The sequence below is a fragment of the Hippichthys cyanospilos genome, chromosome 3 (assembly GCF_059441005.1).
Source record: "Hippichthys cyanospilos isolate Australia breed blue-spotted pipefish chromosome 3, RoL_Hcya_1.0, whole genome shotgun sequence".
Lineage (NCBI taxonomy): Eukaryota > Metazoa > Chordata > Actinopteri > Syngnathiformes > Syngnathidae > Hippichthys > Hippichthys cyanospilos.
Genome location: NC_142371.1, coordinates 26,331,950 through 26,354,858, shown reverse-complemented (window position 1 = coordinate 26,354,858; position 22,909 = coordinate 26,331,950). Strand labels below are relative to the sequence as shown.

General features: G+C 41.3%; 1 protein-coding gene across 3 annotated transcripts in view; it reads left to right on the top strand.

The window, feature by feature from the left end:
- The first annotated feature begins 855 nt into the window (after positions 1 to 855).
- The window catches only part of LOC148426577 (nuclear receptor subfamily 4 group A member 3-like), a 26,051-nt gene continuing 3,997 nt past the window's right edge, over positions 856 to 22,909 (top strand). The window contains exons 1-7 of one of the 3 annotated variants that reach the window (XM_088411171.1): positions 856 to 1,019; positions 2,619 to 2,771; positions 7,948 to 8,789; positions 14,840 to 14,969; positions 16,514 to 16,677; positions 16,774 to 16,973; positions 21,528 to 21,706. In XM_088411171.1, coding sequence (XP_088267297.1) covers positions 7,950 to 8,789; positions 14,840 to 14,969; positions 16,514 to 16,677; positions 16,774 to 16,973; positions 21,528 to 21,706 — 1,513 coding nt within the window. In that variant the 5' untranslated portion in view covers positions 856 to 1,019; positions 2,619 to 2,771; positions 7,948 to 7,949. Of the gene's footprint in view, positions 1,020 to 2,618; positions 2,772 to 3,355; positions 3,438 to 7,947; positions 8,790 to 14,839; positions 14,970 to 16,513; positions 16,678 to 16,773; positions 16,974 to 21,527; positions 21,707 to 22,909 lie in introns of those variants that run through there. The other 2 variants (XM_088411169.1, XM_088411170.1) reach the window with 2 other exon arrangements.

The following is a 22,909-nucleotide window of genomic DNA, read 5'->3' as shown; positions in this document are numbered from 1 at the left end:
AGATTCCATTATAGTTTCATCCAAGCCCCTCAAGCTCTTCATAACACACAGCCTATGAATGTGCCTGGGAATGAGTCAAAATTGACACCTCGTCAGTCACACCTTCTGTCTGATTATTTGTTTTTTTGGGCATGGTGGATTCCTAAGAATCTGAATTAGAGACAGGGGCGTAGGTATTTGGTGTCCAAGCGTGGCCCATGCCATCCCCTTAAACAACATTTAAAATTGTGAATGATTATGAAAAATAAATAAATTGCATCCAATAAAACAAGCTCTGTAATATGTTACTTTTGAATAAGTCTCTTATCTGCTTGTATTACGAGCGTGGTGGTAAGGACATTTTTTTAACCGCACATTTATGAAGAACTGTCAGGCGGGGTGCAAATATGTAGCAAACATGTCAAAAAGCACCTCTGGTCTTTAAATGAGAAGTGAAACGTAACTGGCCCTACCGCCCACCGGCGAGGGTCTCCCTTTAAAGCAACCACCAAACCAACCAGTAGAATCCCTCTCCTTCGCTCTGCTCTGTGTTTGTGTGCGTGCTCAGTACAGAGAGAGCGGGGAGGAGAGAGAGCCAGAGAGCGAGGGAGAGAGAGCGTTACTTGGAGTGACGTCACCTATCCCATGGCGTCACATTGACGTAGCGCATACCAGGCGCTCTAGTGAAGGCTGAGCCCACATAAATGCACTATTTGACTTTCTTCCCTCAGACGGCGCGCATAAACAAAGTGCACACTTTGCAAAGTGGCGCTCACAAAGGGGACGGACACAGACACACGTTCGACCACTCAGGTGTTTTTAGTTTTCATTTTTATAAACACTCAGACTACTTTTGACAAAACAATAAGAACGAGAGCAAGAAACTTTTGCCGTGTTTTTCCACGATCCACTTTTTTCTCTTTTTTTTCTTTTTTCTTGTTTTTACATTTTCGACTTTTCGCTGATCGTTTTGGATGGGAAAAGGATACTTGATGCGGGCTTGTCATCACAAGTAAAGACGGAACCTACACAGAAAAGCAGTAAGTCAATTCTTTGATAAGATTATCAAAAATTATACAGCCACGTGCCCAACCACGAGAGTGCGTCCAGTTATTATGAGTTTTCAGCCGGTTTATACGCTGAGTGGTCCAAATGCTCGTAAACGTGTGGGAAGCCGGACTCGGCTTCGAGACGAGTTCCATTCAATATGTTGGGTTTTTTTCTTGCAAAGCAGATCGTCTCCGGTTGTCATGGAGATGGGATGCCTCATAAAGAAAGACTTTTAAAAAGAATTTAGCAATTTTTTCATTATTATTATTTTTTTAAACATCTTTTTAAACTATCTAACAGACCTGTCATTCAAGGTCCAATCTAACAAGTTTTGTTGTTGTTTTTTCAATCTCGCATCACTTCTAGTGTCCTGTTGAAGTCTTACTAAAAAGTTGACCCAAAGAGTCACTTGTCTCCCTTCAGTCAAACTGCAGTCCACTCCTGGTTATAGTTTTACACGTCGCTTTCTCGCCCCTTTTGAAAAGTATCCGTTTGCTGGAAAGAAGCCGCGGTCCGGCTTTATTGGCGCAAGGGAGGGAGGCGAGTCGGCACCGGGGGTTTACCGGCGCTCCGGGGTGCGTGTTTTGCGGCTTACGAGCGGCTCTCATGGTTACCGGGTCGCGCTGAGGCAAAGAAGGGCTTCCTACACGTCGCTTTCTCAACTGAATTGAGAAATTACTCAAATGTTTGTGCAACAAAAACAAAACAAAAATCCTACTATGAGTTGTTAGGTCTTTTTATTGATTATATAAGATATGGTTTCCTGTTTCCCTTGTTTATCTTAATGAATTTTAGTGTTATGACAACTTTCTGGCCTGAAAACAAATTTGGAGCCGAAAAGGCATGAGCTCTATTTGATCAAAAAGCCAAAAGATGGTATGTGCTTGCTTCAAAATGTAATATAAATGATTTATTAGGGCTACACATTAAGATTGGAGTTCCCCCAAATCAGACTCATTCTTTTCCTCCAGTGATGGGAAACTTAAAATCTCCTCGGATTCAATCCTGCAAGCGAGGTTATAGGTCACGAGAGCATGAGGGTACGAATTTGGAGAATCTGATTGACGAAGAGGGCGTATATGGCGGAAAGGGGGCGCTGTAAACCTTGAAATCCCTGTTGTGCGGTGCGTCTGACCACAGTGAGAGGCAGCCAGAGGCGCACGGCGCACGGGAGTTGCTACTTCTTCTCCTTCCTCTTTTTTTCTTTTGCATGCATGCATGCATGCATGTGTGCCTGCGTTGGGTCATGCCGCCAGCCTCCCCTTCTGGATGAAACCCCAAGAGACCAACAAGGTGGCGATCAGAAGCCCGCAGCTTCTTCTTGCACACTCCGCAGCTTTATATAAAAGTGTTCACTTTGGTTTGTATTGTGTGGTCACATAAGGCATTTGGATGCACACTGAACGTTTTTGCACTCCTACGTGCTGAAATACACGCTGCGAAAATGGTAGTATAAATAATGTTAATTTGGGTGTCAAATCTCATGTTTAGGGTTCCCAAAAAATACAGTTTATAAAGTGTCGGGAAAATAACAATTGCGGCAGTTACTGCCCTGGTCTCTGATCCAAGTCGTACTCTCTCTCGTTCAGACTCAGGTTCGGAAACGTGCCCACAGCCGAGCTCGCAGTCCCGGATATTAGAGCCTTCCTCCGTCAAGCCCGACGAGCACCGACCCGGCCGCAGCCACGCCACCCCACGCGCCCGGACACCCAGCACCATTCAGCGCGAAGCTCTCACGCCAGGTAAAACACCTGACCCAAAAGCTTCGTCTTCTCGAAGCTTCTTTTCCATTTCTTTCTTTCTTTCTTTCTTTCTTTCTTTCTTTCTTTCTTTCTTTCTTTCTTTCTTTCTTTCTTTCTTTCTTTCTTTCTTTCTTTCTTTCTTTCTTTCTTTCTTTCTTTCTTTCTTTCTGTGTGAAAAACAGACCATCTTGCTGAAACGTAATTGGGAATTTTTGTCTTTTTATGTTTGCAAAAAACGCAAGAGTGCGCGCGTGTGGCAAGTGCTGAATGATCTGACATTTGACTTATTAGGCAAACAAACGAGCGAAATATCATGTCAAATCGTCATGTGTGAGCAATTATTTACACTGAGTAAAATAGGGTGATTTATAGCTTTTGCTTCACCCATAAATTTTTATCATTTCGTGTCAAACAACTAGCTCTCGGTTACTTTTGTCTAGTCGCTTAAATCATAGTTTGCTTTATTTGTTGTCCTAGTGTGTTTGATGCAATCCAACTGCAAACAAGACTCCTAAAAAATCAGCCAAAATGTTTTTTTTTTCTTTTGCATTGATTATTGAAACCTCCATGTTTTTATTTGTTAGATCTATGGCATTCTGACAATGAACAAGCGCACTCAGTTTTTGGAACAGCTGCAGTTTGTCCAGTTGAAATGCGCACCTCGAGGTTAGAGACTGTCTCCCTTCACCTCGCTTTACTGCTGCGCAACTTGTACGTCTGACTGCTTGGGTTGTCTGCCCTCTTGCTTGCACGCGCACACACACCAACACACACGTGAATGTAAAAAAAAAAAAAAAACAATTTGAAAGTGGTGTAGATGTCACAGATTTTTTTGCGTGACAAAAACACATTTTTAAGTTGTGTTGCACAGTTGAGTGCATAGGAGTGTGTGTATGCGTGTGTCTGTGTGTGTGCGTGCGTACGTACGCGCGTCTGTGTTACCGAGGGAGGGATGCATATTGAAGGCAAAACCAGAGCAAGGTAGTTTTACTGGTTTTCCTCTTGTGAGATGCTGGTGCTTGTTTTTGGCAGAATTGAGCGTACACGGGTTTATGTTTACATCCTTAACACCACATATACGCTGCGAATTTGCACACTCACACACACATACACACACACACACACACACACACACACACACACACACACACACACACACAGGCACACTTACTTAAGACACAAGTGTCTCTCACCTGAGGCTATAGATGCAGTTTGAAGTCAGCCAACATGTTTTTGTTTGATGCCGCCTTAATTCCTTCATCTTGCCGCAAGTGCATAAAGTGATGTGACACAACAGGTGTGACTTAATCCACCTGAGGCTCGACCTGTTGGCGTGAGACCGCAGTTCCTCACCACAACGCCTGTATTTTCTCATATATCTTTGGAAGAAAAAAAGACATCTTGCATAGCAGAAGGTTGCGTGAGTGGTGCAAGATCTCGGAAATTTTTGACCTAGTAGTTTTTAAAATATAGTAAATTTGCTTATGTTGAACACAGATTATTTCAGGAAGCTGGTGAACCACCAATTTGTACATGTCTTAACATGTTTTTTTTCCCAGAAAAAAGAAAGGGAATAAAACCAAAAAATCAGTTTCAATCTTGCAACCCTTCTTAACTGTACGGGCAATATTTTAGGTACAAGTTTTCTTCACAAAGTTTCATAGACAGCATGTATGTGCGATGACACAAATGCTGGCATATCCTATTATTTAATTTTTATATCAATGCAGGTCTCATTGCACACGTTATCCAATTTGGCAGAGAATCTCTGGCAAAATGTGCCTTGCTTAGTGACACTATTCATCCATTTGCTGTGGACTAAAAATGGTTTGGTCATTGACAGCTACCAGGTTTGCCGTGATGATCGTTATCTGAAAAATAAGCACATGTGATGTAATTTTCAGGTGACAGCATGTGACAAAGGAAGTTCTTAAGGTTAGTACTTGTGCATGAAAAATAATGTAGTTATCAATATAATTGTAGATGATATAGAAACTTTACTATTTTCCGCTGAAATGGCTGAATAAGAATAACTTCTCTCAAAATCGTACAACTGCTCAGACCACATCGTAGTAGACAATGTAGGGTAGACAAGTGGTTTACAAGAACATATTTTATTTATAAATATGTGAGTGTGTGTGTGCGGGGTGGGGGGGGGGGGGGTGGGGGGGGTGCGGATCTGCTATATCACGACGAGTGCACCAATATCACACTGCATTGAAAGAGAATGAAAGGAACTATTTTGACTGGCCATGATTGAAGGCGGCTGTTACCACTCCTACAGCAGCACTGCCCTCCATTTTCCAGATCGACCGGCTAACACTCATCAGCAAAACTAGCAATATTTGGTCGAACCTGTTTCTGCACATATATACATCATGTGCCTTGCTTGATTCACACCTGTCATAAAAATAGAGATCTAAAGGCACACCTTAACTTAAGGGTAATGACAAATGAATATATTAACAATGTGGCGTTAAGAGATTTTTTTGTGTGTTTTTAATTTTGTTGACATGGCCAAATTTGACTCTGCAGCAGGAACAAATAAACTCATGCTGCTGTTTCATGAAGTCCTTGTTTTTTAGTAATGTGGTTATCATTATCACATGTTGCTCGCTGTGATAAAAGTATCCATAAAAGTAGGAGCTAAGGCAAAACATATTTGAGAAAAAAAACTATTAAGGTGCTCAGTTACCTGAATTCTCGCATTGTTTGCAGCACAACTTTAGTGACAGGTTTTTCCTGAAAATGAATTTGGAATTTTATGACCTCAGAGTTTCTATTGATATTTTTTTGGGGTTAACCCCTCTTGACAGAGCTTTGCCTGTCATCAGGATCATTCTTTTAAAGATCTTGTGAAAAAACAAAATGAATCATTATCGAGAAAGAGTCCCTCTATTTTGCTGAATTGATAAATGAATGTTTATGTATAATTTTGTGTGGGTGTGTGTGTGTTAGTGTGAGTCATCCTTGAGCTTTTCAAGGCCTCACAGGAGGAATAATGTCATTGTCCTATAAAAACGCAAATTATTGTGCCTCTCCACCTATTTCCGCCATGAGTAACGCTCCTGACGGTCATCGGGCGTCACCGACTTTCGACTACCAACTCAATGTTTTTTGTGCCTTTTAATAAACCCATGACCTTTAAACAGCCGTTAAAAGCCCCGGTCTGCATTTGTATAAGTGGACAGAACTATCTGTATGTGCTTTACCCACAGCCAGGCTAATATGTCCCATATTTAACTGGACAAACATGACGGCGGTTATTACGGTACTCGGTGCGCATGAGGGTGTCAATGGTAGAGTGGTTGTGTTGACAGTTCACGTCGGCACACACACACAGACACACACGTGCAGGTGCATGACGTAAAGGCGTTTGATAAGGATATACACTAAACACACAAATCAGGTGTGGCTCTGTCCAGATCGAATCAGAAGGAAGCCATTGCGACTGGCGTCTGCTGAATTTAGCTTTTGTTTGTGCATGTGTATGCAAGCATCCAGCAAAACCATTTATTGCATTCTATTGTTAGTTAATATTATCTGCCTTAGTATCTCTCTCACTAACTCTCACAGAGAAGTCATGAACTTGTCCAGGCCTTCCGCTTTTGCCTCTCTAATTTGATTTGACGGACAAGCAGAGGGCAACCCTAACATCTATACCGCGGAGACAAGAGTAAATGGATGTATTCACATTAATTATGCGAGGTAAAGTGAACCCTCATACATTTACCACCCAAACATGAAAGGTATAAATCCCAGATATGAAAAGAAAGTTTTAGAAATATCTTACAGGGGACATGAGAGAACGCGCAGTGTGCAAGATTCTTGAACCAGTTTACACCTCAATGCAGATGCCGCAGCCAATAAAAAATCTCGTGTCATATTATTTGATTATTCACAACAAAAACTAAATTGTGAGCGAATAGCAAGATTCAAGCAGCCATTTGCAAGACATGTGAATATTCCATACACAGTATACTGTCCTGTACTTTACAATAATAATTACCTATATTTATAATTTCCTATTGCTGGCGTTGAGCCAAAACCTCTGTCACATTTAAATGAATTTCTATTTTCTTTTTTTTTTATTTATTTACAAATTAGTGACCTATCTGAAGTGTTAAAAATAATTTACTAACTTTCACAATTAAACGTTTATGGTTGAACAATTTTCCTTAACAGTGATGTTTTTGGAGATACAAGGATTCCGTCAAACAAAAGCAATATACAGTATACCTGTGGGTAAAAAGTGAAGTGTGGGGAATCTCTGTTTCCAAACTACATAAGAGCAGTTGAGGAGTGGGGAGATCCCATCTATCCACTCAATTCAAATTTCCTTAACCATTTGCTCTCCTCATACTGAATTGTTACCATATATGCAAGATGTATGTTTGCCTTGTGCCTCTGTAATTCTATAAAAGACTAGTACAGTAATTTATGGTGCTTCAAAGCCTGATAGAACACTAGTGTTTGGTGTCTTTGACTTGCAGCTGTTTGATTACGTGTGCTACGGTCAATTGCTTGGTGTGTGGTGTGATTCATGAAGGGCATTTTTGCTCTAGTTCTGCTGCACTTGTGGAAGGCCTTAAAACCTTTTTTTTTTAGTCTCTTGCTTGTGCAGTTCTCCAAATAAGAGGGAATGCCGGCTTGCTACAAATGTGGACTTGTAATTCCCAGGTGAAGTTTACTGTGAAATTGATAGAAATAAAAGAGAATGAAAGATCAGTATCAGAATTTTCAGCATGTTGCGGCACGGTTGTACTGTGAATTCACACAGCTCTAAATTCAGGCTTGCTTGCATACTCTGTTGTAAAAATCCATCAAAAGGTTCGCTCAAAAATCTGCAGTATATCAGGGCGTGACTGATGATACAGTAGGGGAACACAACAATTCTGACAACTGTCTGTTCCCATCGAGCTACGCATTTTTGACTGTTAATTCACATGATGCATGTCTTTCTTAGAGCTCTTGGCCTTACTCTGCTGTGCTGCATCAATCCTTGTTAAAGTCCCGCTTCCCTCTTCCAAAAAATGATTAACTGGCATATCATCGCATTCACCTTCCCAACTAATGATACCCCTAACATCTTGTTAGAGTTTTTTAATCATATCCTGTTAGTTACTCGTGCCGTGCTGCCTCTTAACCATCCTCGTGTGTTGTGTTCTCCCCTCAGACATGCCCTGTGTGCAGGCTCAGTACGGGCCCACCCCCCCAAGCTCCGCCTACTCCGGTCAGTCCTTCGGCTACCAGGGCGACAGCTACGCCTCTGACCTCATGACCTCCGACTACACCAAGCTGGACCTGGGCGGCAGCGAGATCTCGGCCGCGGCCGCCACCACTTCCCTGCCCAGCTTTAACGTGTTTGTGGATGGGGGCTACGAGCCCAAATCGTCCTGCCTCTACCAGATGCCCCCGCATCGGCCCACCATCAAGAAGGAAGAGGACAGCTACCCGACTGCGCCGCAACTGGAGGCCCTGTCCTCCTCCGCCATGTACTTTAAACAGTCACCGCCTTCCACGCCCACCACCCCTTCCATGCCCCCACAGCCTGGCACCTCTTTCCTTTGGGAGGAACACTCCCTGGTCCCCCCATCGCACCCCCATTCCATGGGCTCCAGCCTGGACACAGGCTCCCTCAAGTCGCCCCGCTTTCCGCACTTCTACCAGCACTCGCCGCCCCACAGCGGAGGCAGCGTGGGGGGCTACGAGAGCCTAGGAGGAGGCCTGGTCCGCACGTCCTCTTCCTCTTCCTCCTCATCCTCCTCCGTCTCCCACGCTCACGGCCCGCCCCTGGAGCAGCAGTCCATGTACCAGCTGCACCGCGGGGCCGGGGGCACCAGCCTGGCGTTCCGCTCCCTGGCCCTCGGCCCCTGCGGCCCCTTACTCGGGGACAGCCTGCCTTCGCCCCCTCCACGCGGCCCGCAAGGAGAGGGCACCTGCGCCGTGTGTGGGGACAACGCAGCCTGCCAGCACTATGGCGTCCGCACATGTGAGGGCTGCAAAGGCTTCTTCAAGGTAAAAAAAAAAAAAGACACTCACACTCATAAAGTTGCTGGAACAGAAGACAAATAGTGTAAATTAACTAGCCCACTCTAAATGAATTGACCCAATGCTGGGCTATTTATACCCAACACATTAAGTTGAGGAGTTGACCTGACACAATGGGTCCACATCTCTCATCTAACAGGAATAAAAACTACCTGTGCTGAGTTCAAGCTAACAGTGGATTAAGAAGAAGCAACTTTCTCTTGCCACAGCAAGTCATTGGACCAGCTACTTTTGGTTTTAAACCCCAATTCCAAAAGGTCCCTTTAGGGCCATGTACATCTTCTCCCATTACATCAAATGACGTCAAGTTTAGTATACGTGTCTAAAATGTTAACCAGTGTCGGCTCTTGAGCCTCCCAAAATTCAATATGCACGGCGAGATCAAAATAACAAACCCCGCCTTGGGTTAAATCAGTGATTTTCAATTATATTTTACAAGATCTCTTGTATCGCAAAAACAAACCAAAAAGAATCCCCTTTGAAAGAAACAGAAATGACATTAATACATGATAGCATCCTAAAAAAAAAAAAAAAAAAAGCATAATGTAAAGAAAGAAAAACTGTCTATCGGATTTACCTCATTAAAAAACTAAGAAGATAATTGAATAGAATGCAACATGTGACAATAATTTTCGACAATCTAGATTAAAAAAAAAAAACGTTCATTTATCTTGACTTGTTCTTGACTTTTGCTGTGTGCAACTTGGCCTTCATGGCCAGTATAATACGCTCATGCGAACGAATAAGGTTTGACAGCACATGACTGCAAATTGCAGTTACTGTGTATTATTTTTTATAGAGGATAAAGAATATATCCCTGTGAGTATTGTTGTACCATCGATCAACAATCTTTGTTGCAACAAGAAAAAACAAACCTGCTGCTTTTAGTGAAGCGAGTTAAATTCTCATGAGTTAAGGCAAAAAATCAGCTGAATGATGGCCCCCGTGCCAAAAAAGTCATGCCACTCCTCTCTCAAGGCACTACTGTAATCATCTTTCGGCCCTGAGTTCAGAGGTTCGAGAACCTAACGTTATCTCCATAGCTCTTACCTGAATACAATGTCACATCATAAATTTAATGTAGCCTCTCATTCAAAAAAAAAAAAGTCACACCAGCAGGTGTACTTTCAACCTGAAAATATGACAAACAAGCTGTAACCTGTAAGTCATTTTCTTGTATTTAACTGAAGTCGCCCCAACCTTGAGCCCCGCTTTAAATTGTCTGAAGAGTCATTATGAAAGCTCAGAACACCCACAGAGGTCGTCGCTCCCGGCAACCAAGTGACCAAAGTGTGTGCACGGCTTGTGTGTGTGTGAGTGTGAGATTTATGTGAGAACACACGCTCTCTCTAAGACAACCAAGAAAAAAATCCCCCACCTCCACCTCCTTAACGCACAGCCACTCCAAATAAAATATAGCGAGCGTATATTACAAGCAGCATTCTCCTTTATACAGTATTGTCACCATCTTAGTTTGTTTTGAATCAGCGGGCTAAATAATTAGATGCGGCGCTTATGATATGAGTCACATTATAGATTGAGTATAACACATATCCCACGTACCATGTGACCACAAACACACACACACTCACACACAGTGCTCAAGATCGTTTTTAGTCAAACTTGTTTTTACTTTTTAATGTACGCTCTATACCACACACCAAACTCACTTTGCACTACGGCCACACTACTAAGCATGTTTACGAATTCATAGTCAACGATGTACAAATGAATTGCAATGTTTTCAAAATATATATCATTTCATACGCACACAAGTGTTATGATTATTATTTGTTATATGTTCCTGTATTGTTGCTGGCTGCAAGAGAGCAAAATTAGAAGTCCAATCAATAGAGAGTACAAATGCGGCAAAATGAATAATGCCTATGGTTGGTGTAAATGATTATCATTCTTTTCAATTAGTTTCACTATTTGTTTTTATTTACTAATTAATGACAGCAGTGTCTGGTTGCTGCGGCGCCGGAGGGGGTCTGTCTGTCTGCTGCCTATCAAGTCTCGTTTCCTCTCATGCGCACTTACTGCCGAAGCCACTCATCACATTTGTGCATTTATCCACTGGTAGAGACACAGCAATTGTGAATGCACTTAATTTCTTAGTGGAATTGCAACTGCTACAGCTAGCGTTCGGTACACATGTTCTTTTCCATATTATCAGGCACGCTCCATTATCATAATGGTTTTATTGTCCCTTAAAAATAGATTATGATTCAATTATAACCGGAGAGTTATTAGCATGTAAAATTATTGTTAGTTCATCAGTGCAATTTGAAACACATTTTCACAGTAAATTAATTGGAGCTCTCAAATAAGTTAGCCTTTCTTATTTTATTACTTGGGCAGAAAAATGTCCATTAATTCCGGCTGAGAATTTTGGAGCTCAATACTGAGCTCGGTTTTTAGATAAACCTGATTTTGGTGGGTTCACACAAATTACTATTATTGACTAAAATAATGTAAACATCGATGCGGGCTGGAAAAAAAAATCCCTGTACACATGTGTTTTCCATACTGGAAACAATTGAATCAGTTCACAAAAACATGCACATGAAATCTGCAAGCTATAAATCTGGGCTGCACCAAACTTGTACTTGACGGACACAGAGCACAAAGCTCTTATTGCCCCTGATTAAGATGCAGAGGATGGGAGGCGGGGAAGAAAGTCCCCGAAGGCTTTTAATTTAAACCGCAGCTATTAGCACATGTTACATGTCAAGAATCTGCCTCTGCATGCCTTCGTGCTGCTCCCACAGCACCCACAGCGTGTGTGCTTCTTGTTCGGTAATATAGTCCATTGAACTCATCCAAATCAACATTTACCTTCTTTTTTTTCTCGTTTTTACTTTCTTAAAGGAAGTCTCTCCCACACAACAGCCACATTAGTTTCGCTTTCTGATGCTTTTACAAGTTAGACAATGTAGTCGCTCCTTCAGACAAATATTGTATAATGTCAAGAAATGTCCCCCTAATTCTAGTCATTTGTGGCCTATGTTTCATGAATTTAATTTACTACTATTTAATTTGAGTACAGCATCCTACAACTATATAGGACCAGTAATATACAGCACATTATTGGGGGGGGGGGGGTGCCAGGGGAACAGGCTTTGCTTTTGCCATGTGAAGTGTGATTGCACATTAAAACCACTAGGTGGTGCAGTGGCAATCTCATTGTCAAATTGTGCGGGATTTAAAACCTTTTAAAACTGCTGTCAACATTTTTTTTCTAAATCACACTAAAGATTAATGTGATTTTTTTTTAAAAATCAGCAGAATGTTTTACATGTTTTTCTTCAAGTTGAATTTTTTAAGATATCGGTGCTCCTCTAAATGGTTCGGATCAAGTTACGTGTATGATTGTTTATTGATTTAATACGTTTTTCAGGTCAGTTGGTCAAAACTGTTTACAGTAGTTTACGCTAAATAAGCATTGACATTTGTTTTTATTTCAGACACTTTGATGCACTTTAAGTTATTTTTATGGATAAAAAGTTAAAAAAAATTGTTACTTGTTTACTTGTTGCTTTTTTGTTATTGTTAACGATACAATTGTATAAGTGTAGCAGTTATACAATTCTTATAGAAGACGATCTTTATAGAGGAAAGTTGGGGAGTTAAACCTTCCTGAGAAGCATCAAATTAACCTAAACTGTTAGGTTAAATGAATAAAATACAAAACGACCCAAAGTTCGATCCATGCAGGCGGCAAAACAACATTGGGTATGAATAAAAACAACAACCAAAAAATTGTTTGGTGCCTTATTCATGTGGTTTCAGCCTTGGGTTATTTTGTAGGTCCCGTTTTGACCCAAACTGGGTTATCTTTAGCCCAAACGACTGTAGGTTAGTCCCCTTTTGACTCCATTTGTGTTTTGACCCAACATTTTTTAGAGTGTACACAAGAATGATCGTTTTTTTTTTTGCATCCTTACACCCAAGCCTGTTTTAGGATTAAACGTACATACACCCTAGGCTGTCTACCAAGCAAGCTTTACAATAATCGAATGGAAATGTTTTTTTATTATTTAAACTGCATTCATTAAGATTGGAAAAAAAATAAATGTGTATCTACCTGCACATACAGTCTAATGGAGGTCACCAAGGGCACCTATGTCGAGACACTATATTCACTCCACCCTGCTTGGGTTAGCAAAGTCACCACAACAAACACAGACAGCCATGCACACATACTCAAACAGGTGGACAAAAACATGCACTCTCTTAATGGAGATTGAACCAATAGGCATGGGGTCATTGGAGCACCCTTTAATGTTACTGCCGCCCCTATTTACCTGTGTCCCCATTTCATTTTTATGTGACGTATAAGAGACATTGAGGTAGTTATTGAAAATTTTTATGAGTGTTACTGGCCGCGAAAAGAGAAAAAAAAAACATGGGGATGATGGGACACCATGGAAACAGCTCACATATGGCTTTAGCACCCTATTACATTACATATCAATCTGCCAGTCATGCGGGGGTATAATTAGACACATATGTTGGGAGAGTAATGATTTCCATGGTCTCCAGTGAGTCTGATTTACCGTTGGAGTCTCACAAAGTTGAATTAGCTTATGTAAAATGACAGGAATCATCAATGTAGGTACAGGTATTCGTTCTCAGTGGATGGCCATTTTACCTCTTGCTGTCAACTGAAAGTAACATCACAATTGCTCTGGGCACATCCAGTCTCGACTCACCTGTTTTCTGAGCTTGGTCATGTGATGTTTGCAGGATGAGCCGTGATTAATTGTTACCTGATCCCTGCACAACTGTGATGTCAATTTCAGTTGACAGCAAGTGGCAAAATGGCCTTCTCCTGAGATGTATGGAAACTGGTGGATTTTACTCTCCATGTAATATAACTTAATGATAGCTAGATCGATGATTATATTTAAAACATACTGTTGATCATGAAGAACACGTTCATTTGCAAGTTTTTGAAATATACAATCATTTAATTTGTTCCTTTTAATGAAAAACATTCTAAATCTTACACACTGTCCCTTTGAGTAATGTAAAACACAGTTTGGCTCGACTTCTCTTAGAAAAAGCAGGGCCAAATGCACTGGCTAATTTGCCCTGTAATGGCTTTATTTCTTGATGTCAATCTTGAAATGCACGTTTGTCCACATTTTTGACTCGTTTTCTTTTTAGCCCCAAAACAATCAAATTCGCTCTTTTGTCAGTATCCACCGTCACAAAAATGCCTGAGATGTAATTATTTTTTTCCCAAACAAGAAAAGCATGTTTTTCTACATTTCTTTCACTGAATGAAAACACTCCCAAATAGAGTAAACGTTTTTAATTGGACCTTGGTCATTCATATTATTACCCATCTTGTGACATCCACCCCAAATTTTATTGTTTTTGATATGCGGAGGAATTCCTTTACATAGAGTAAAGCAGTTTAAGTGTAATTTTTGCATGGCCACGTCCTCGTGCGCGAGAGCGCAAAGACAATCGCTACCATTTTTGTTTTTGTTGTCCACGCGAGAAGCACACACGGTCCCCACGTGGCCCGTTTCTGATTTCATTTTAATAAGGTCAGTAATAATCGCGCGAACCAGCCGAGGAGAAAACAGCTCCCTCGGGGCCCATTGAGCGAGGCGCGACCCGAGAGGCCCCCGAGGGGGCCACGAGCTGACCCGCGAGCTTCACAAACAATCTGATCACGCAGCTCCTTCCTTCCTGCCGCCTGTCTCGCGGGAGCCTCCTCAGCACGCCACGCACGCGGGCGCCATTGTCAAACCCCGCGCTAATAAAATTGTCCCCCCTGCAGGCGACGCTTGTTGGGAAATTAATTTTATCTAATTATACTGATGTCAGCGTCGGCTTTCAGCGCGTAATTAAAAACTGACCTGCGAGCTTCTGCTTTCATTCTTTGCCAGCAAAGGAGGGGAGCGCTTGAATTGAATTTAACTTATCAAATATTTGGTGGTTGATTGTGTTTGGAGGCTGATTATCGGAATGTCCGTTTGGTCTTTTTTTTTCTTGTCTAGCGCACCGTGCAGAAGAACGCCAAGTATGTGTGTCTGGCCAGTAAGAACTGTCCTGTGGACAAGAGGAGACGCAACCGCTGCCAGTACTGCCGCTTCCAGAAGTGTCTGAGTGTGGGCATGGTCAAGGAAGGTAGGAATACTCTTCATAAACACAATCATCCACACTAATCCATGTCTCTAGTTGCATATGGGAAACAAGGGTAGAGTAGCTCTATTATTGTGTCCTAGTCCTTGTCCTCTATTATTTCATCCCACAGGATTTATAACAAGAATTCAAGGTAAAGAGTTAAATCCAGTAAATCATCAAGTGCTTAGCTTCAGCTCACTTCCGAGTTGGCTAGTGTTCCTTTACAGGTCACAATCACAACAGCCTAACTCAATGTGACCACAAAAACATTGATGGTAAATATTGAGCATGATTAATACACACGATTGTTGCCTATGACCAATTTTGGAGATCAGAAAATGACACACCCACAAACAGATAATTCATGAGGATTATCTTTAAGAAACACAGGGAAAAGTATTTTTTTATTGCCATGTGATGTGGAATTGTGATAAAATAAGGATTAGCATCTTTTATTTTCAGGAACTTTGATGCACTTGGGTTTTTTGCTGCTTAGACAAACCTTTAGCCTGTAAAAATGCTGTAAAAAACATAAATAAAAGTTGTTAAAAGTTTTTCTTAATCGCTTTTTCCTTGTGTCAATGCAGTATCAATGCAGATACAGTATTAGTTATATTTATGCAACTTTTATAGATAATAATCTTATTAATGCTCGGTGTGGTAAGGGGGGGGTGTTTTCTCTTTCCTCGGGAGGGCAAAATATAACTGAAAAGCACTGTCTTGGACAATAAACAGATCAAAATGGTTCAATCTGATTGATACCAATTTAACGTTTTTGTTGCTAGATTTAGCAACTTTTATAGTCCCCTCGAATATTTTTGGAACCTGTTTAAATATAAATGATGTTACAAATTTGAATTTGATTTGAATTAAACTTCATATCACGTTTGAAATTTAAAATGTGTTTGCAAACAAACTAAATTCACTCATTTTTCATCTTTCATTTTTCATGACCGTGTCCCTAACGACACATTTTTAGAAAATCTTACAGTGCAAACTGTGTAAGTACTATTGTTCTACTTTTATGCTATTATTTGAGTAAAATATTTAGACACCGTGACGCTGACCCATATCACCTTACTAATTTTTAGATTTACATTTACTTTATGTGGAAAGTATTGTAAACTATGATAAACAAACTATAAATAATTAGCTATTAAAAAGTAATTTGCATAACACCACATAATGCCATTATGTAATCTACATTTATCTATATCATAATCATGCGACGACATCTTCACCCACTGGCATCATCCAATAGTAAAATCTCCTGAAATTTAGTTGGCAACACTGATCCCTCAATCACACAGTGTCTCTCCCAGCAAGTGTAAAGCCACAACTCACACTGCCACCTGCTGGCTGCTAGCCTCCAGTGTGGGAATGCTCTTTTTCATCCCTTCAGTCTCTTTTTCCACCTCTGGAAAAATACTGCTAACTTATCAGCTCGAGGACACACCTTGTTTATGTTGTGTAATGATTGTGTGATGATTGGGACGCCAAACGGTTTCTTTTTTATTCACCCTCACAGTGACTCTTTTTCTCCACAGTGGTGCGCACCGACAGCTTGAAGGGGCGTCGTGGGCGTCTGCCCTCCAAACCAAAGAGCCCCCTGCAGACAGAAGTGGCCCCTCCATCGCCACCCGTCAGCCTGATCTCCGCTCTGCTCAGGGCTTATTCGCACTGCACACCCCACGACCTTGACTACAGCCAGGTACCCCGACAGGGAGACAAATGCGTGTCCGGTGAGACACTCGAAACAGACGTCAACATTCTTTCCTTTTCTGTGCTGTTTCCCACCGTGCCGCAGTTCAGCGCGGCCGACCCTCCCTCCTCCTCCTCAGACGCAGAACACATCCACCTGTTCTACAGGCTCCTCACCATCTCGATGGAGACCACTCGGTGCTGGGCCGAGCGGCTGCCAGGCTTCTCTGAGCTCCAGCGGGACGATCAGAGCCTGCTCATAGATTCCGCCTTCCTGGAGCTGTTTGTCTTGCGATTGGCTCACAGGTAAGAAGAAAGTAACTGGAGAATCGGAAAAAAAAAAGTTACCCACACACCAGATGATTGACCCTCATGCAGACCAACTCTCTGCAAAAATATGTTTCTATATTTTAAGTAGAATCTAGACCGCCAAGGTTGAACCCAGCAAGAGTAATTTTCCATATCATAACAAAGAGGTGTTTGACATCAAACCAAAGGCCCCATCCAAACACTATCTATTAAGTCGAAGTTTTTTCTGCCCCTATTCGCAATTACCCTTTTCCCTCTTCGACATGTGCGCACTCCTGGCAGACGAGGCACTCTAAAGCGACCACACCAGCAGTTTTTCAGGATGTAAGCATAGCTAGCTCGCTAACATTGTAACATAAAAGAAGGTGCGTAAAATCTTGTGGAATGCTTTGTTGGAGTGCATCATATGTTACCAAAATATCAGGAGAACTGAAATGATTAAAAAACAAAAACGCATATTACAATATCTATATTAGGAATGGGTGAGTACCAGTATTATTGAGGTGTTTGAGTACTCATGGAGGCTGCTGATACCAGCCACAGATACTTAAGAAGAAAAAGAATCTCACATGTACTCCTAGTATATTTAGTACTAAACTGCGACAATTTGACACATTGTCGTTTCAATTATAATATGCTTCGGAAAGAAAGGTCTTTGTTCACAATTTTCTGTCAAAGATTTCCAGTATATATATCAAAAGTACTAGCATTGTTGGTTTTCTATATCAGTGTATTATTTGGTATTGGGCTGAAAAAAATGGTTCTGGAAATCTCAAATCTTCACATTTGCATATGACCCATATAGCACAAATTTTAGACAATTGTCCTTAAGTTTGCCTAATGAATTCTGATGCAAATCTCAGTAATCGGTTTGCACGATTTTAAATGGTACACAAATAGCATAATAAAAGGAATCTTGTCTTTATTGCTAGTTTTTAACTATTCCACACAATTGTATTTCATATTAAAATTTTGCTCAAGTCACGTTCGCCATGAAGTCCTCTTAAATCGTTCCTCGAATTTACAACTCGATTCAGGGACAGCTTGCGCTTAACTGTACTGCTGTTTTAGTGTATCTGATTTTGAAGCTTGAATGGTCAACCATATGAAGGGAATTATGAATGGAGTCGGTGTCTGACAGCAGCTACACCCACAGAGTTCCGCTCTCCTGATAAGTGACGCACAAGCGGGCTTTGTGTGCGTTTCTGTGTGTGTGTGTGTGTGTGTTGGGGGGGTTGACGGGATCAGGACCTCTAAAAAGCAGGTCATCTGACGAGTTATAGCAGGAAATTCATGCTCGATTCAGCTGACTTACATTAAAAAAAAAACGGCCTTCGTTTCACATACGGCAGTTCGGTGCCATTAGGACTCCCCCCGGGCCATCCTGAGCCTTCGCATCGCCCGGGGTTACCCCTCCGCCCTGGCAAGGCATGCGGCTGCTTGAATTTACGGCGAGGAGGGTGCTCGGCCTACAAGCTCATCCTTTTGTCCCGGCCGTCGTCTAGGGCCAAAAAACCAACACAGTCAGACACACTTACTCACCCAAACACACGCACACACACTGATGATGTACGACTTTGTTCTGCTGCACCCTGCCATGTCCAGGTGCAGGGTGGGTAGAAGATGGGTGGTGGCATCACAGTTCCAGTAGGAGGAGAAAGCTCAGGCTGGGACGGTGAATCACCCTAAACACAGGACTCATGGCGACCTCGTTCGCACGCACACACATACTCATGGAGCACACATGGCACTGTGAGAGCTTTGCCATGCAGCCCCTATTTAGCGCTGATGCTGCGGCGACCCCGCATTGAACCCCCACACCTGTCGGGCCCCCCTCATACGAGCCTATGTCTGCATGTTCGTCAGAGTGCGTGTAAATTTACTTGTCACTCCTCGTACGAGCACCCCCGTCACCAAACAGTTTCTGGGCGGGTTGCCGTGGCGACGCGTCGTCAGGGGTGAGCGGAATGTGTGGCAGAAATCCGACCGTATATAACGAGGATAGGGACTCTCTGTGCTCTGGTACAAGAGCGTCCTTAGATACATGCGTCACATCTGACTGGTGGTTGAAATCTGATTTAATATGCTGTAAAATGCAAATTTGAAGACAGTTTTCCCAGTTGTAATGCATTTCATCTGATTTAGCCAATGTCTGACATCACACATTCCTGATTCTTCATTGGAATGTTTTGTTTAACCATGTCACTCCGGGCTGTAGTTTGATCATTCTGATTACATCCTAACCAAAATCGGTTTGAATAACCAACGTTTTAGATGCAAATCCCCAGGAAGCTTGATGCCACATTGGCCATAAATTAGTCTATTCTTTATTTTCTGTAATTGTTTATCCTCCCCTCTGTAGAACCCTTTAACCTATTCAATGCCAGGGATGTATTTTCACGTTTTTTTTCTTTTTGCTGAGTCCAGATATTCAATGCCAGATTCTCAAGTATCGATTTAATACTTGAGTATCTGGAAATGAATATCCTTAATGTACTTAATTATCTGGGATTATATTTCTACTAAAAACGTGCAAATACGTCCTTGGCATTGAATGGGTTTACCAATATACAATTAGTTTGATTGATTATTATTATATATAATATGGATACTAATAACACAACCTTCCATATTTATGTATTTATTCACAGATTCAACTCATTTTAACCTCCAAAAAATATTCAGCTCAGTCGAAATCTCATATTGAAAACTTTTTCACATCCCCCAATTGAATTAATAGTGATAAACTGGGCGTAATGGGAAAACCCCTGGCAGTCAAGGTCTTAAGTTGTATAACAAATGGATCATTCAAGTTTTATCGTCAGGAACAGTTCAAAGTCTAGAAATGTCAGTATTTGCAAAGGGTACAATAAGAAGATTATCTTAATATTGGCCTACAATATTCAGGAAATCAGTGACACTCAATTTTCTCTCTGATCATGCAAAAAAAATGTAGCACAGCATTCATTGAGATTTCACCTTTCTCAGTGTTTCTGGAGTATAAACTACTTTCCTGAGAACATTCTGTATTTGAGCTTTTACCTATGTCGTCCATCTGTCTTCCTTTTGTTTTGGGGTCTATTTATGAAGGCTCCTAATAAGTAGGAAGCATGCTGTTTAGTCAGGCACTCATAAAGAGCGCTTTATAGGCATGGCTTATGCACATGCTCCAAGTCTCCCGTTCCTTCTTGGTTCTGTGTCATGAGTAACTGAAGGAAGCCTTTTCATTTCCTCATTAAGACATATTTCCATCGCACGCAGCGGTCAAAGCACTTTCAAGTCAAACCCATTTGGGCTCCTTATCCCAGACGTTCATTCCTGCATTCCCCGAAATGCGGGAACGGTTCAAAACGTGATAATTTGGAAAACACATATCTTAATCGGCTGCCTGCCGGTGTTTGATGTTTGTCCAAATTGTGTGTGTGAATGCACGTGCAGCCAAGTCAGTATTGCTTTGTTCCAGTAGACCCAGGATTATGTTAAAGGGGGCATCAATAGTGATCTAAATGAAGATTGCTTTCGGACAGAATGCTGTTTGAAGTGATAGTGGTGTGCGTGTCTGCCTCACAGCTCTGAGTTTCGGGTTTGAGTCTTGATTCTGGTCTTCCAGTATGGAGTTTGTTTTTGGAGTTGTGGAGGCTTCATCAAATACTACGAAAACACACCATTCTGTTCATTGAAGACTCAATTCCTGGTGTCAAACGCAAGATAATACAATGTCTGCTTCTCATTTCTTGCTAAATGGATTTGTCCTTTCCATTTGGGGGAAAAAAGTGGACTGAAATTTTAAATTATTATCACTTTAAAAAAAATAACAAGTATTCGTGGTAGGTTTTACACAATCTTGATTTGGGAGTCAATTAACCATCAGTAAATTTAAAAACAAAACAAAAAAAAACAATAACTGATTTGAAGATGGACCAGTCTAGGCAGTCTATTTACGCCAATTTATTTACAGTCAACATGTGACCAAAATTTGTATACAATTGTCAAAAGTCTAATTTCTAGTTATGACTTGTAAGTTTACATTCAATATTTTGTTAAAAAAAGAACATAACAGCAGTCAACTGTAGTGGCACTTGTGTTTCACGTTCCCTACTATTACCATTGTGACAAAAAGCAAGTCTTTTGTTTAACACTGACAAAAAATACTATTCACGCATGTGGATTGAGCAATAGTGAGTATTTATTTTAAAATATCAAATTCACCAAAAGGTGACATGATACTAGCGATATGTACTAAAGATATGCCGAGGTGATTATCCATTAAATGGTTTTGATGGTCATAAAGTCCCTCAGAGGGAAGCAGCAGCTTCAATATGGCCCATTAAAAGAATGGATTTCATACCCCTACTCCAGATGTCCACGTGCGTGTCTAAAAGTAAGCATGAATGCTTCTACGTGCCTGTGATTGACTGGTGACAAGTCAAGAGTGTCAGCCGGAATAGACTCAGCCATGACCCTTTTGAAAGCAAGTGCTACAGCAAATAAATGAATGGTGTAAAAAGTCCCTTAATGTAAACAACCTGCACATTTCCTACTTCTTGGCAGGTCGATGCTGTCGGAGGACAAGCTGGTGTTCTGCAACGGTTTGGTGCTGCACAGGTTCCAGTGCCTTCGCGGCTTTGGAGAATGGCTGGACTCCATCCGAGACTTCTCTACTCATCTCCAGAGCCTAAACCTGGACGCCTCCGCCTTCGCCTGCTTGGCCGCGCTGGTGCTACTCACAGGTAAACACGCACAAAAGGGCATTCAATTAAGAATTAACATGTGGCGCATTTTGAGAAATACATCGTCGAAAGGCATCGTTGACTATGCGAGGTGATTTTAGCCACGTAAACGTTTGTCGTTTATGTGCGGGTGATTGAACGTGACAGCGATCAGGTGGACGAATCTCTTCGAAGACACACGCGCGCACAAACGCAGTCTCACACCAACAAAAACCTGATACCTACAAGCACCTGCTGCACCTGCCTGACACCTGCGCGCTAATCAATGTGCATGTCAAACATGCAGCAGGGAAAAAGCACGTGCAAGGATGGACCAAAAAGAAAGCAGGAAGTGTGTTGTAAATGGGCTTAAACACATTTTACATGCGGCAATCAATGTTTAAGGCTTATTTACAAAAAAGTGGCTTCCTCCGCATCCAGAATGAGGGAATAGAAATGTCAAGTGCAAAACAAATCACACCCAGTTCACAGGCCATGTCAATATCTTGTATGAATAGGATTATCCATGTTAAATCTGAACCAAATAAAGATAAATGTGGTTTAAGCATAACAGTAACTAATTTATTATACATACAATATTTTTCACAGCAGGGATTTTGACATAGAATATAGTATATAGAATATAGTGTATAGAATATAGAAGAAATTGTAAAATACACCCAGAATCATCCGAATTCTCTGAATATAAGCCTTTTATCAGATTTCTTTAACCCTTCATGACATGGAAATGAAAACATATTTTCAACATCAGCCTGATTGGTTAATCAACAAAATATTTGGCAGACTGACCATCAATTGAAATAAATGTTAGTTGCAGCCAGATATTTTATTGGTGCAATAGAATACAAAAAATGGAGGGATTCATTAGTTGTTGTAATTATCACTTTTTTAACCAAAAAAAAAACTCTGAGAAAAACTGCCAACCTAGGATTTCTTTCTAATTTCAAAGAAAAACATTGCTTTGGTCATTTATTTTATTTAACAGACTTTACCAGATTCGAATATTAAGAGGAGGGGTGCTGTTTTCTTTTGTCAATTGCCAAATAATGAGAATTTAAAATCAAAATGAAGCATCATCCATCCTGTCTGTCGCAGACTTGTTCAAACTAGGAATAATCTTGAGTTTAGCTCGGCAAAGAGCTTTTCTACATTTATATGGCTGTGGCTGCAGTCGCAGCTGGGAGCTTTGCATTTATGTGGTAA